The sequence below is a fragment of the Selaginella moellendorffii genome, unplaced genomic scaffold (assembly GCF_000143415.4).
Source record: "Selaginella moellendorffii unplaced genomic scaffold, v1.0 SELMOscaffold_44, whole genome shotgun sequence".
Taxonomy (NCBI): domain Eukaryota; kingdom Viridiplantae; phylum Streptophyta; class Lycopodiopsida; order Selaginellales; family Selaginellaceae; genus Selaginella; species Selaginella moellendorffii.
In genome coordinates this window covers 56,686-71,723 of record NW_003314305.1, presented here as the reverse complement: position 1 = coordinate 71,723, position 15,038 = coordinate 56,686, and the positions used below count along the sequence as shown (strand labels likewise).

The following is a 15,038-nucleotide window of genomic DNA, read 5'->3' as shown; positions in this document are numbered from 1 at the left end:
CAATCTCGAGCTGTCAAAAACTTAAACTCTTTCTCCTCGACCGTTTGCTTACCAGTTGACACCCGGGAGCTCCGCACGGCCGCGTATCGTGTGTCCTGCAGGTGAATCCCATCGGTGTTGGGGCTGGTGTAGGGAGAAGAGATGGTCACATTGTTGACGACGACACCTTGGCAGCTGTCGAACTTGAGATGCGTTTGGGGGCTGTTGACAATGGCCAAGTGCTGCACAACCACGTTGCTGCTGCCAAAGAAGCGTACAGCCTGCGCAAGGGCAGGGGACTCACATTATCACGCAGTCCGAGCGTAAGATCTGAAAGAATATGTATGTAGTTGTTGGAACTAACTTACAGTTGGGATATCACAGGATTTGGATGTCTTGTGACCCTGCGAAATCAAGTTGCAAGTTCCATTTGCCAGGCGTCAGAGAACTTATTTCTAGTCCCTTACCTTTGCCTTGCAAGAAGAATTCCACCACGCAGGGCCATTTCCATTTATCGCGCCAGTGCAGCTCCCCTGGAGGAGTAATCCGTGAACTCTCGCAAACTCGATCCATTGGAGCAAGCTCGTTCCGTTCCAGGCCTTGGCGCTAGTTGGAGCGACGATGGTGCCATCCACCTGAGAGAGGGAGAGAGAGAGAGAGAGAGAGAGAGAGAGAGCCTTGTAAGAGACAACACTCTGATTGTAGGGATTTCAAAACAAACAGACCTGAAAGACGAGATTGTTTTGGCATGGCCCCGAGAAGACAAGCGGCTTCACCAAGAACACAAAATTCGCAGGAACTTCAACCATGGAGGATTCCACCTTGCATGCTTGGTTCCAAGCTGCTAGGAACGCCTGAGGCCAGACAATGTGAGGAAACCGAGAAAGAAGACGAAGAAAAGCCTGCCGCTTACGTGCGTATCATCGGTGACTCCATCTCCTTTAGCTCCAAAAGAGAGGACGTCGTAGATGTTGGTGCTGTAGTAGCCATATCCTCCATTGCTTGGCTCAGGTGCTGCTGCTGGACCTCCTCCATCTCCTCCGCTTTTGTGCCCGATTGTTGAGCTCGATCCTCCTCCTCCTCCTCCTCCAGCATACTTGGAGCGACCACTTGATCTTGCATCGACCACAAGGAACGCCACCACTAGTGTGACAAGCCTCCGAAGGGCCATTGTCATTCCTTCTCTCTCTCCCTGTCTGAGAAGGAAAGACAAGCGTATCAGAGAGCTCTGTATTTATACTTACACATCCGCTGGAACACAGGCCCGTGACAAGCTGCAGCGCTGTTCACTGTTCCAGTATTTAACGTCGAAACTTGCGGAAGAGAGAAAAAGTATTCTTTTTCTTCTTTCTTTTCTGTGTTTTACTTCCCCAGAGTACCGTCACATGATACCACAGTATTCCCTTTCACAAGCAATTCACCTTTGCTCTTCAGTACAACAGTCTGCTTCTCGTCTGTTAGATGTAAGGACCAAGGTTACCATCCCAAAATTTCCCTAGCGAGAAAAATCACCGTTGTCCAAGAGAATGTAAGCTCTACAGTCACGACAATCAATTTCGACCCCAAAACCGTCCTCCAATTTTCATGCTGAGTAGTAAACTCGAGGTTTAGTGCCACCGTGATTTGCTTTCCATAAATCTCGAGCACGGTGTCACACTCCAATCCCAGGTCAAATTGACTTTGATGGAAACTCTCTGCAAATCCAGTGCTACAATGATTCTTTTGCCAGAGAGGGGCCCTGCCCAGACCTGTTTCAAGGATTTAAATCAGCTCAACACTCGAAGGAGTTTTCCCAGCAAACTCAGATGTTTAAATGGGAACGATAATCCGTTGCCAACCTGAAGCATATCAGGATCCAGAGACCAGCTCTAAAATGTCAATACAAGAGGCATTCTGCCAGTATGGAGGATTTCTTTCTTATCTTCCATCTGTGTAAAGAGAGACAGAGGTTGTTCACCGTTGGCATCGGCCAAAAGCTTAATTCCCAGAAGAGGAAAAGCTTCAAATACCCTTCCCATCTGTCCTCAGGAGTTGGTATATTTTTCCTGCCCACAATGCGCAGGGCATTCCCTGCTTTCAGATACAACCACTAAAATGTACTCACCATTTGCAACCGGTGGTTCTCCCTCTTTTATTGGGACATTCTAGCTACAAGCAACCGCGGAACACGGGGGGTCAAGCACACCTGAGTGAAGGACCTCAGGGTTAGATAGACACTTGAAAGGACACTTGAACGTAATTTTGGGCTCCTGTGTACTAGCTTGCATTCTCTTGGCTTCTACTATCACCTGCTGACAAAGAGCAAGATCACTCACTCACATCGAAGTTTTGACCTTCAGTGACGCTACTCTGGTCTTTACGGAGTCCGCTTCTTCCTTTGCCACTTTGCGTTGTCTTCTCACCTGCATTCATCACTCGACACAAGTCATTTGTCGTTGAAACAATCTTGTCCGGAGATTCCCATCTGCATTCGCGGTACCCTAGTATTCTTTTATGGCGGATGGAGAAGCGAGAGCAAGGTTCTCGGGAGCTGTGGAAACCATTGGAAGTATGAGAGGGTGGTCCACTCGTTGAGCACATCCCAGTACTCGTGCCATTGCACGAGGTTTGATGCTCACAAAAGCTCTGCTCTAGCTTTCTCTATGTTGCTCCTTGGCTAGATTCATCTCGTTGCTCGGTGATGTTGTTAGGGTTTGGGTTCCAATTCTGACTGACAAGGCTCCGACCTGACTGGGTCGTATAATCTCTATCTTGGTGCTGCTTTTGATGGTTGTCGAAGTCCTTATGGTCCTCTCCTGCAGCAAGGCGGTCTGCTCGGCCGATCGTTCTATGTCCAATACATGTTTTGTCAAAATCCAAGAAAGAAGAATGAGCGCACACTAGGAAGAGTTTAGACAGAGATCAAGTAGATATAAAGATTATGGATGATCTGATTGCAAGCGTACAAAGGCAAATCGAAGCAGTAAAGATTCACGGAGTGAATTGGCCACAATTTGCGCTATTACGTTGAAGAAGTCTGCAGCTATAAGTCTCTACTGAAAGCTACAAAACACAAATTATGCACGGTTGATTCACATGCATGAATATCATTACAAGGCTGATAAACAGTGCTTCCTAAGATTGAGGTCAAGTTGCAAGGCAAGATCATGGAGTTTTTAAAAGTCGAATGGCAGTAGCTGCTGAGATAAGGCGCAATTTGGCTACTTTGGAGGAGTGCCAATCAGACTCATGTACCTCAGATCAGCCACAATTATGATGCTGGACATGCAAATTGAGCAGCTTAAATCTCAGCTTGAGGTTGCCTAAAGGATTCAGATCTCAGAAGCAATATGATGTGCTGGACTGCCAACATGGTCGAATGCGTGCTCAATTGAAGATTCAGCCCAAGATGCTAGCTTCTCTCTAGACAGTGCTGCTATACAACAAGTCTGGTAACCCCATCAGCATCACACCGCATATGCTAGAAGACGACATGATCAAGAAGGGTACCATTCTGATTCGAGAATGCCCTCTATGAACAATATTGCAGTGGCCAGCTGTACGTGCACATCCCATTTCGGCATGCGAGCTGGTTGCAGGCCACCTTGAGCAATTGAATGGCTCACAGGACTCGTCTTAGCACACTACAGGTGTTATCACGACAGCTTCAGGTATGTACTTCGTTTTTACTAACTCTAGTAGCATGAAAGCTCTTCACATGGTAGATTGCACTTAGATTTACAAGCTTCAAACCTATGTGAGGAAGCCAGTCATCTATTTTTTCTCATAGGGACTCAGTGAAGACACCCCAGGGAATATCTAAGAGTTTGCTCTAAAATAGAACCGCTGCCCACAGTGAGGACAGGGTATGCTCATAGTGGCTCGTTCTCTTGCTTCTCGTCGCATCCGAAGTCGCTCGTTCACACGATCAAGGGCGCTTCGCCGAGGACCTCTTCATCGAGGCATCCTTTTTCCTTTATTCTCTTCTTCACTTCCTCACACATACAATTGATCCCCTGTTTTTTCCCCCTTAAGTGTCCCCAATGGTCGTGACCCTAATACTGATGTGGCGGCAAATGGAATATTCCCTCAGTTCTACATCACCCCCCACCTATTGGGCTCCGTCCCGGAGCACACAGCTCCATGGCAGCTTCATCTCGCTCATGGTACTTGCGCAGGCAAGCTCCATTAACACGAGTAGGTAACAAGTTCCCACTAAGATCTTCAAGCTGGACCGAGCCATTGGTAAAAACTTAAACGATGCGATATGGGCCAAGCCAGCGAATAGTTTCCCAGGCTTTTCCAGTGCTTGCTATCGTAAAGGAGAACCTGATCACCAGCAGAAAAATTTTTAGCACGCAAATGACGATCGTACCAGACTTTGCGGCGCTTCTGAAGTGCTTCGCGAGCTTGGAAAGCGAGAAGTCGACGCTCGTCGAGTTGGAGAAGTGTGTCCAGTCGAGCTTGAAGAGTGTTGTCCCAGTCCAAGTTGTGCTCGACAGCCATAAGGAGAGATGGAATCTCAAGCTCGAGTGGTAGGATGGCTTCTTGTCCATAAACAAGCTGGAACGGTGAAGCTTTGGTGGTGACCTTGTAAGCAACGCGGTATGCCTCCAACAAGCGTTGATCCCAATCTGTGCGAGAAGCACTGGCAAGCTTCGTGATAATGTCGCACAGTATCTTATTGGTGCGCTCCACCTGTCCGTTAGCACGAGGGTGATAGGGAGTGGACTTACGATGAGCGATGCCATACTTCTCCACCAAGGTCGCGATCACTTGATTGATAAAGTGAGTACCTCTATCGCTCACCAGCTCCAAAGGGCAGCCAAATCTCGTGATGATGTTCTTGTAAAGAAAAGTCGCAACCTTGGCAGCTGTGTCTTCCGTGAGAGCTTCTGCCTCGGCCCACTTCGTGACATACAATGCTTAATTCTTTTCCAAGGAACTTTGCTATTGCTCCTTGAGTAGCTTGGTGTTGGATTAGTTTTGAATTTGGTCAGAAAGAGAGTGGTATGAACTTGTTTGTGTTGTGAACAAAAAGTTAGTGGTGTTGGGTGTTGTAATATCTATTGGTGAGATGTGGCATTTATGTAGCATTTTGTTGAATTGATACTCACTTAAACCTTTGAAGTAGTGACATTAGCATTGCTCGTGGTGTTGCTTGATTGATGATCAAGTCATTATGATTTTTATATCATATCTATGTGATAATGAGCAATGTGTTTACGAAGTTGCTTAGTTCAACAATGATGAACCTCAAAATGGTTGATGGTAAAGCTAGTCTACTTGCACGAAGTAACATTGTAGTAGCTTTGATTGGATTCTCAATAATGGTCCATTGTGCTAAGCTCAAGTTAGTTTTTTGTTCCTTAAGGGTTTGCTTATTAGGTACTGAAATAGGTTGTAACATTCATTTGCTATAACTCAGCGGTTTATCCGTTAACACTTGGAGTAGATTGTCAGATGGAGAAGGTGTATAGTTGAGGCATTGACATTACTAACACTTGTGTTAGTGGAGGTGGCATTGTTGTTTCGAGTGATGAGGAATTTTCCTTGGAACTTGATTTTTCATGTCATTTTTTGTGTTAGTGTTTTGGCTTCATATTGGATCTTGAAAATGATTGAAGAAGAGTGTTGGTGCAATGTGGATGTTTGAAGATATGGTCTTTGTAATCAAGCTTTAAATGTTCATTTTGCATTTTACGGATGTTAGTGTTAGATGTTGGAAATATAGGCATGATGTTCAAGGTTTAAGCATACTATGGGTTATGAGAATTTGTGTTAAAAGTGAACCTATGTGAAATTGTAAATAGGAGGAAGTTAGTTGAGTCTTGAAAGTTTGCATTCCTAGACTGAGAGTCATTCTTTCTCTAAGATGTTCTATGATTCGTATGTCTGCTTCATCCTTCACTCCGCCCAATGAAATGCGGATAAAAAGCCTTCCCAAAGCTCCAGCAATTGAAGACGCCAAGGATGTTTTTCCTACACCCGGAGGACCTACGAAGCAGAGGACAGGGCCGCTCGCATCGGGCTTTAACTGTAAAAAATATTAGTTAGAAAGGAAAGAAGATTGGATTGAAGAAAGCTTACATACTTTTCGTACAGCCAAATACTCAATAATCCGCTTCTTGATTTTTCCCAGCCCATAATGCTCGCTATCCAACCGTTCCTTTGCTGCAACAAGACCTAGATCACGTTCTTCGCTACTTATCTGCCATGGTAATTCAGCAAGGAGTTCCAAATAAGCTCTTGAGCATCCATAACCTGGCTGTTGAGGCTGCAGTTTCCTCAACCTCCTATGAAATGGCAAGCAGCAAGATTTCAGCTGAAATAGACACACAATTATATCTTACCTCAGCTCTCTCTGTGTGTGCTTCCATACGTTTGCCGGCATTCCCACATTCTGCATCTTTTTCTCCAAAGCAACCACATCATCTTCGTCCTCATCGTTATCACCAAGCTCCTCTTTGATCGCTTTCATCTGTAAAGCGGCATGAGGGACAAAGCGAACTTGCGGATCATAAGAAATACAGTACCTGTTGACGTAAAAGAAACTCTTTTTGAGACTTCGAGAGATTTCCTTCCACTTTCTGGGATATCTTTTCGGCTACCTTGATTGTCTAGAGACAGTACACGAGTTTAAATTGGATGCTTAACTCGAAAGTCAGCACGAACCTGAAGATGGCGTGTTATGATTTCAGTCGCTTTGACAAGTCGCTGTTTTATGTCGACGGCGTCTAGCATAGCTAGCCGGTCTTCAAAGTTCTCAAAATTTGCAACAAAGATGTCCGCAAGCCTGTGGGCAGAGGTTGTCTCGAGTAATATTTTCGTGCGGCCCACAGTTCTTTGCTTCTACGACGTCAAACAATCAGCAACTCGAGAACATGTACCGATAGAATACCTGCTCCAAAGCAGAGATCAATTCGCTAGCAACAACTTTGAACTGTCGTACCTCTGGATCTTTTTCCGCCTGCTCCATCTCTACAAGAAAAAAACCAAAGCAGTAAAACAGCTGCGCCTCATCAGCTACCTGCTTTTGTCATATCGAGCTGACCAATGCGAGCTGTGTTGTATTATCCCCGAGCATTCATGTCCTTGAGACTGAACCTACACCAGCCTTCTAAAACGACGGTGTACGTAACCCGACCACTTGGTTTTTCCATGCCACGAGAGAGATGCAAAGCTCGGGCTGCTACACCCCTACAAAAATTCTTACGTGACCCATCAGGAAACATTCTGGAATTCTTACCGGGGATGCCATTGCACGAGCTCTTGATTTTGCTTTCCCAGGCCTTTCCTTGCCTTGAGTCGGGGGAGGCTGCTGCTGCTTGGCGGCGGAGGCGGAGGCGGAGACGCCGGATCGGACTGCTGCAAATCCCTGACAGGCAAAACTCCAATCAATCCCCTGTCTTCCTTCTGCCACAGCTCCTGCTCGACCAGCCTAACGCTGGGAATAAAACGATCAAACCGCCCGCATTTTAGCTCCCAAATTCTACGCGATGGCCTAAGAAGCGCTTACTTGGTCGGCGACGTGCATCGGATGCGCACCACAGCTCCCGGGAGCAGGACTCGATTCCTAAACAGCATGATCGACAGGCGCGGAGGAAGCTCGGCGACATCACCAGGCGCTCCAGGCATCGCCTCTTGCCTCCTCTCTCGCTCTCGCTCCCAGAAACAAAGCCCTAGAAGCAAGGAAGGAAGAAATATAAAATCACCTCACAGTGCCAGTGAAAACGCAGGCATTGTCTCGAGGAAGCTATGTCCGCTAAAGGTTAACAAGTGGATGAGGATGATACTAAAATACTAGACGTGACAGTGCCCACCATGCCATGTTGGAGGCTAGATCTATTGGAGCAAAATTTTTAGAATGGAGTGGAGTCTCAGAACGTTGAAAATTTTGCCCTGTGAGGGCCAAGTGTGGGCCAAGTGTACAACTATGATACCATATATTAATATTAGTGTAATAGGAGTTTAGTAGCCGTTGGATTGGTTTTAATTTGGATTATTCGCTCCTGTATATAAACTTGGGTTTTTGGGAATGGTAGCATTGACGGCATGTGGTACAACTATTCTTGGTCTTGGTATCAATCCTCGCATTCGGCCAGAGTTCTTTCATGAGAATCCTGGGGATGATGTGTACCATTGGTTCGATCACTTCATAGTGATTGCCACATATCATTCTTGGGATGATAATCAACATTTGCATGAATTTCCCACGTGTATCAAAGGGATGGCATTGTAGTGGTACAATGGATTGAGCGCGGCCACTTGTGGGGATTGGAGTGTTCTTCCGGATATCTTCAAACACGCCTTTGGACATGTCGACGATTGTGATGATGCCTTCCAACAATTGCATCGTCTTCGCCAAGGGCCATCTAAGTCGGTGATGCAATTTGGCATTCGTTTCCGAAGTCTTTTGCTTCATGCGGAGCCCAATATGTCAGAGCAAATCAAACTAGGAATGTTGTGGCTAGCACGTTGTCAAGATCTTGTCGGACTTATGCATGCACTTGCTCCAGCCACCCTTGACGATGTTTTTTGTTTGGCACAACATTATGAAATATCGCCTCTTCCACTTCTTGCTAGATGTCCTTCTGTTCCACTTCCTATAGGAATGGTCCTGTTCCAATAGAGGTTAATGTTGTTGTTGCTCGAGTCCAAGGACAAGGACGAGGACGTGGTCATGGCCATGACATTCATTGTTGGGCATGTGATGAAGTTGGTCACACTTATCAGTATTGTCGGTGTTTTCCAGATTGGCGACCTCCATTTCTTGGGTGGAGACCTTGGCATCAACAATGTCCTGTTGGTGTTACTATAGTAGAAGGTCTGGACATCGAGATATATCTAGGAAACAAGAAGTCACGTGAGTAACAGAGGGACCTTGCGCGAATAAATCAGTGACCCTTCCATATTTCTTTCAAGAGTATCATCATGGGGTTCACTCGGTATTAGTTCATTTAATATTTACTTTCCAAACTCATTTTTATAACAAGAGGTCTCCTATTATTCTCTTCGTGTTGGTTGATACAGATTCAAGTTGATCTTTTATTGCTCGACTTGTTGTTCACACGTTGCCGTCTACACTTGCATCGTGTGGTGGAACTAGTTTCATTCTTTATGGCAATAGCCATACACATACATGTGCACGGGATGAGGCAGACTTGGTTGTGCGTATGGGCAATTTCGAGCATAGGTTGTAGTCATTGCGGGTGGTGTCGAGTTAAGCTTTTAACTTAATCCTTAGTATGGATTAGTTGCAGCGCAATCATGCCAAATGTGACTTTGAGGCTTCTCCCCCTTATCTCATACTTCCTTATATTTTATTTATTCCTCTCACTTCAGTACCTCTTTGTCCCTCTACTTTTACCTCTGCTTCCATTACTTTTGTCCCCCCACTATTTCCTCATATATTTCCATCTTGTTTTGCTCTCCCTTTTCTGATACCTCCGACAATCTTTATGCTGCAGTAGTTGACCAGCTTATGGGAGGAGTATTCTGATCTCTTTCAATTTGACTTATCATCTGGGGCCAAGATTGCCAGACGTCATCCAATTCCAACCGGGGATACTCGTCTAATCAAGGTTTTTGTTCATCGTCGGTCACCTAAAGAGATCAAGATTTTACATGCAAATGTCAAGGAGATGTTGGAGAAGGGTGTTATTCGGAAGTTGCGGAATCCTTGGGCATGTGAACCTCATATTGTGACGAAGTTTAATGGGAGTATTCATTTCTGCATCGACTATCGTTCGTTAAACGAAGTGACAATCCCAAATGTACACCCTCTTCCTCACACTACTGATCTCTTGGATTGTCTAGGGCGAAGTCATTGGTTCACCAAGCTAAATCTTGCTTCTAGGTACTGGCAAGTACCGATGGCCGAAGAAAATATTCCTAAGACAACTTTTCATACACTATTGGTTTGTACAAGTTCTTGGTGATACCGTTTGGTTTGAACAATACTTTAATAACTTTCTAGCGAATGATAGACGAGGTTCTTTGCAATATGCCAAAGGTGATTGCTGACTTCATTGATGATGTCTTAATCCACTCGGAGGGGATATGGGAGGAGCATGTTTGTGATGTTTTTAAAGTATTGGATTAGCTACGGGACGTTGGTTTGAAGTTAAAGCGGTCAAAGTGCATGTTTGGATCCAAGGACATGACTTATCTTGAGTACCGTATTTTTTGTGAGGGTTTCCAAGTTGATCCTGACAAACTTGTGGCTGTTCTAAAGTCCCTTACTCCGAAGTGTATGAATGATGTGTAGCAATTCCTAGGCAAGGTGTAATATCTCGATCATTTTGTGGATCATCATTTTAATCACACTGCACTGTTGTGAGCGTTGCTAAAGTCATCAACATCATCTTTCATCTGGTTTTCAGATTGTGAGAGGGCATTTGTGGATCTCAAAGAGCTCTTGACGACTCCTCCGGTTTTGGCATATCCTGACTACACTCAACCTTTTATTTTGTGCATGGATGTTTCTGATATTAGTCTTGGAGGTGTGTTGATGCAAATGAGCCCAAGTGTTGGTCAACGCCATTCCATTACGTATATAAGCCGTACATTACAACTAGCGAAAGTGAACTACTCCATGACAGAGAAGGGGTAACATGATCACCTTCAAGTAACATTTGAGAACCATGTAGATATACATGAAGTTTCTCGAAACCCCAGACTACTGCTAAACACTACTTCATTATTAAAGCAAAAAAACCTAGTTGGTCGTACTACTCAGTGGGTTTTGAAGCTTCAGATATATGATTTTGATGTTGTTTATCACCCTGGGAGTTTTATGGCCGATGCTAATGCCCTTTCTCGAGCTCCTCTTCGTTTTCCACTCTCTTCTCATATTTCTGACGAGCCTGTTATTCTAGCATCTGTGGATTTTCTAGACAAGGATTCTGTATTGCTATACTTAACATTCAATGTTCACAAGGTGCAGAGCAAGATCTACCTTCTCTTGAGGAGGTTTGCGAGGCTTAAAAGCTTGAGCTATGGATTTGAAAGCTTCGAGATGGGTTTGAGAATTCTGCATCACTTGCTAATGACCTACCATTCTGGCATTTACATTCTCAGTATCACCTTGAAGATGGCCTTCTTTATTTTGTGGGGACAAATCCTAATGATCCTTTACGGCTGGTGGTGCCTTCTGTCGTTATTCCACGGTTTCTCCATGTTTACCATAATTCTCCTATTGTAGGTGGGTATATAGGACATCATTGTGTGATCGAGAAACTACGCAGGTCTTTCTATTGGCCAGAGATGCGACGAGATATTATCCAGTATGTGCATAGTTGCGTTTAGTGCCAAACTCGTAATACTCCCCCTCGTGCTGCGGAAGGATGGTTAGAGTCAATTGCAGTTTCCTGTCTGTTTGAGTTGGTGACATTTGATTTTATGGGATCTCTTCCATGATCAACTGTTGGCAATAAGTATGTTATTATTGGTTCTGACTACTTGAATCGTTGGGTGGAAGTTGGTGCTCTTGCTAATACCTCTGCAATTACTATTGGATACTTCCTTTTAAATCAAATGGTGTTCCAGCATTCTTGTCTAGAGCAAATTCTTTCGGACAATGGTTCCTCATTTATGGCTGAGGCATTTCATGTTTTGACATTTCAGTTGGGGATATGCCACACTTTCACAAATGTTTATTATTCACAATCAAATGGTTTGGTGGAATGGCTTGTTCCGACGTTCAAAAGGATGATCGCGAAGTATGTGAACTTTCAACATTCGGATTGGGATGGTTATTTGCTATCTCTTCGGTATGCATATGCCACAAGGGTGTAGAGTTCTGTTGGTGCTTCACCATATAAACTTTTATATAGTCATGATCCAATATTACCAATGGAGTTGGGTTTACCTTCACGATTGCCATAAGCTGCCGATGCTAGGTCGTGGGATTAGTATTTGATGAGCATTCTTTGATTGGTCCAAGTAGAGTTTACTGAACCCTTAAGCTACGTACAAGTGGGACAACAACAATACTACAACTCCCATCATCATCCACCTACGAAGTACAAAGTGGATGACTTAGTATTAGTCCGTTTTCCCAATCTTACGGTATGTGGTTTATCTAAAGGGTTCCTTACTCAGTGGAAAGAACCGTATTAAGTGTTGTAGCAAATTATACCATAAGTTTATGAAGTTTAGCATAACGTTCAGCAAGCCAATCCTCCAAAGATTGTGCGTGTGTAGCAGTTGAAATGCTTCATACCAAAGGATCATGAACAATTAATACCACCTATAGATCCGTCGATGCCTCCTCCTGATGTTCTTCCTGATCCCGGCCCATCTACAAGAGAACTCTAATGGTCTTTCATTATTCCAAGAGGAGGGGATGATGTGAGGGCCAAGTGTATGGCTACAATATTGTATATTAATATTAGCGTAGTGAGATTTTGGTAGCTGTTGGATTGGTTTCAATCTGAACCACTCACTCCTATATATAAACTAAAGTTTTTAAGTTAATTAATATACACAATTTCTATATTCTAAGCACTCACAACTTGGGCATTTAAAAGCCTAGGAGTGAGCTCCCATCGACAAAATGTTGGAACAAAAGCAACGCTTGCTCAGGTTTGTCAAAGGGAACCATATGTCCAGTGCCTCTCACTGTGACAAGCATTAGCCCTGCGTATTTCTCACTCCAGCCACCGACCTGGAAGAAGATCTAGCTATGATCAAACGAAACAAGGAAATAGAACAAGTTTGTATTTTAGTACCTGATCTTGGAACTTCCAAGGATACCACTTCTGCGTGATGGTGAGATTGAGCTTCTTGATCCACGCTTTCATCCCGATCGTGGAGACAACACCATCGACATCGCCACTACATGCGAAAGGGAAAACTGCGCTCTTGTCATGAAAGTAAACGTCAAAATTGTACCTGTAAATCCAGATCTTGAGACCCTCTTTCAGTAGCGAGCGATACAGTGGAAGCATTGAATTCGTGATCTCCTTTATCGGATAGTTTTCATTCGCTGCTCGACTGTATCACAACATAGATCGCATGTGAACCAAGTTCGAGAGAGAGAAAAGAAAAAAGGTTTTACCTGCAAAATGACCACTTCCCAGGCATGAATTCTACGTGTAAAGCGGTTTGGACGTCCTTGGAGTTGAGATATGGAGACACTGTGTCAGCGCATGAATTGTAGGCAGCAGCCAGCATCTCAGTGTGCATGAAAGCATTTTCTCGCAGCGTTTGGCTCAAAATCGTCCCGTTGGGATCTTGCTGGTTGCACGCAGGGGCGTAGACGTTGTAGGTGTCAACGTACTGGATGCTGTTGAACATGGTGCTGACTGCGAACCTGCACAGCGGATTGGCATCGCTTGAAAGATCCTTGGCGAAGTCGCAGTTGGCGACGACTTGGTTGTAGATCTCATCGGAGACTAGCGAATGACTGTGGAAGAAATCGGTGTTGCCTTTGTTGTCAGAGTATGTGTCCGACCAGGGATTACCAAGCTGCGCGTCAAACACCAGATGAGTAGAAACGTTTTGGACGAGCAAAACCTTACAGCAAATCCTTTGAAGTTAATGAAAGCTCTGGCCTTCTTCTTGTTGTAGTCGAGGATTTTTGCAGCTAAAGTCGGAACATAATGCCCTGCAAGAACAAATTCATACAGTGAAGAGCTTGAAACACGTTGTTTTTACCAGCGTAGCTTTCACCGAGGAGGTAAAAATCGTTCTTTGAATACTCTGGAAAGCGTTTGATCCACTCCAGGATGAACACAAGAACATCCGATGCTGCAGGCAAATCGGTATATCAATCAATTCTTTGCAATATATTCTATACCCATAATATCATCACTGTATTGATTATAATCCGCGGTTGTGTTGGAGTACGAGAATCCAACGCCATGGGGAGCCTCGAGGAATATAAGGTTGACCACTGCTCGAAAGCAAAGCTAGCTCTTAGCCCTGAAGACGATAAAAACAACCTTGATTCCATGCGTATGGATTGAGAACAAGCCCCGAGCCTGCTTCATTTGTTCTAAAAGGTCCCAATTCTCCCAAGGCTCCAGCTCCGACCGAAGAACATCCTGGGCCTGAAAAGCATCCGAGATCCTATAAAGCTTTGAGCTCTGAAGAACAAAACTTACCTCCGTTCATCCAGATCGCTAGAGGCAGCTGTAGCGAACTGTTTTGGTGATCAGCCTCATAGAACCAGTAGAAAAGTGCCTTCCCTGCGGTTGGATTCACGGTCACTTGGCCAGCATACTGATTGAAGTTAACTTGAGGTTGTCCAGGAAGCTTGGAAACAAGATGAGACTGATCCGCTGCTAGAGCTGTAAGGAATGAACTAAGTAGAATAAAAAGGCCATCGGTGTCGAAACTCGCAGAAAATGCGAGAGATAAATATCTCCAGTGGCAACAATAATAGAATTTCGAAATTATCATATCTTGTACGTAGAAATGGACCACTCCGAAAACTCCATCAGCTGACCACCAGCCGTCCCTGTTACGCTAAAGTGAAAACTCCAAAGACAAGCTGATTAGAACGAATAGTTTTCGCGAACCTTGAACGCGTAGCTATTCCTTGTTTGTTTGTGTTAGTTTTCTTTCTCTCTTTCCTATTGTTCATGGGAAGCTGGGCAACGCTTCTCCTGCCAAGAAGCTCTTGAAAACTTGAAGAGCATGTTGCGGCTTTGTGGCAGGCACCATGTGTCCAGCGCCTCTGACTGTGGTAAATGTCATTCCCTTGTAGACTTGTGTCCAGCCTCCAACCTGTGTCGGAGATTCGCCGTCGGGATGCTATCTAAACTATTGAAGAATAAGTACCTGCTTGTTGAAGTCCCATGCGTACCACGGTATTCGAACCTCCTGGCATGGATGAAAACTGGTCAATGGTTCTTCTCAAACAAATCAATCAAACTTTAGCATCTTGCAAATCCTTGGCCCGCTTTCAAACGGCGTAAGTAGAGATAGTTTTTGAATCACCATAAGGTGGCAGTGCGCAAAAAGAAAAACGATTTCTTCATGGAATCTCCAGCAAGCGTGTCGTGGGCTTGAGACTTCCGCCTCCTAGAAGCTTGCAGTACAAGAGGACGACCGAGGCTGGAACCATGGGT

General features: G+C 44.7%; 1 protein-coding gene and 1 pseudogene across 1 annotated transcript; both read right to left on the bottom strand.

The window, feature by feature from the left end:
• Positions 1-5,688: 5,688 nt before the first annotated feature.
• LOC9647838 lies at positions 5,689-7,695 on the bottom strand (annotated as a pseudogene).
• Positions 7,696-12,412: 4,717 nt separating this feature from the next.
• On the bottom strand, positions 12,413-14,797 carry LOC112349928 (putative serine carboxypeptidase-like 23). Its single transcript, XM_024685222.1, has 10 exons — positions 14,749-14,797; positions 14,070-14,255; positions 13,908-14,015; positions 13,763-13,858; positions 13,621-13,713; positions 13,485-13,570; positions 13,022-13,431; positions 12,856-12,957; positions 12,693-12,798; positions 12,413-12,628 (listed from the first exon to the last, which is right to left on the bottom strand). The coding sequence occupies exons 1-10, from the start codon at positions 14,795-14,797 to the stop codon at positions 12,485-12,487; spliced, it is 1,380 nt and encodes a 459-aa protein (XP_024540990.1). The 3' UTR covers positions 12,413-12,484.
• Positions 14,798-15,038: the final 241 nt, after the last annotated feature.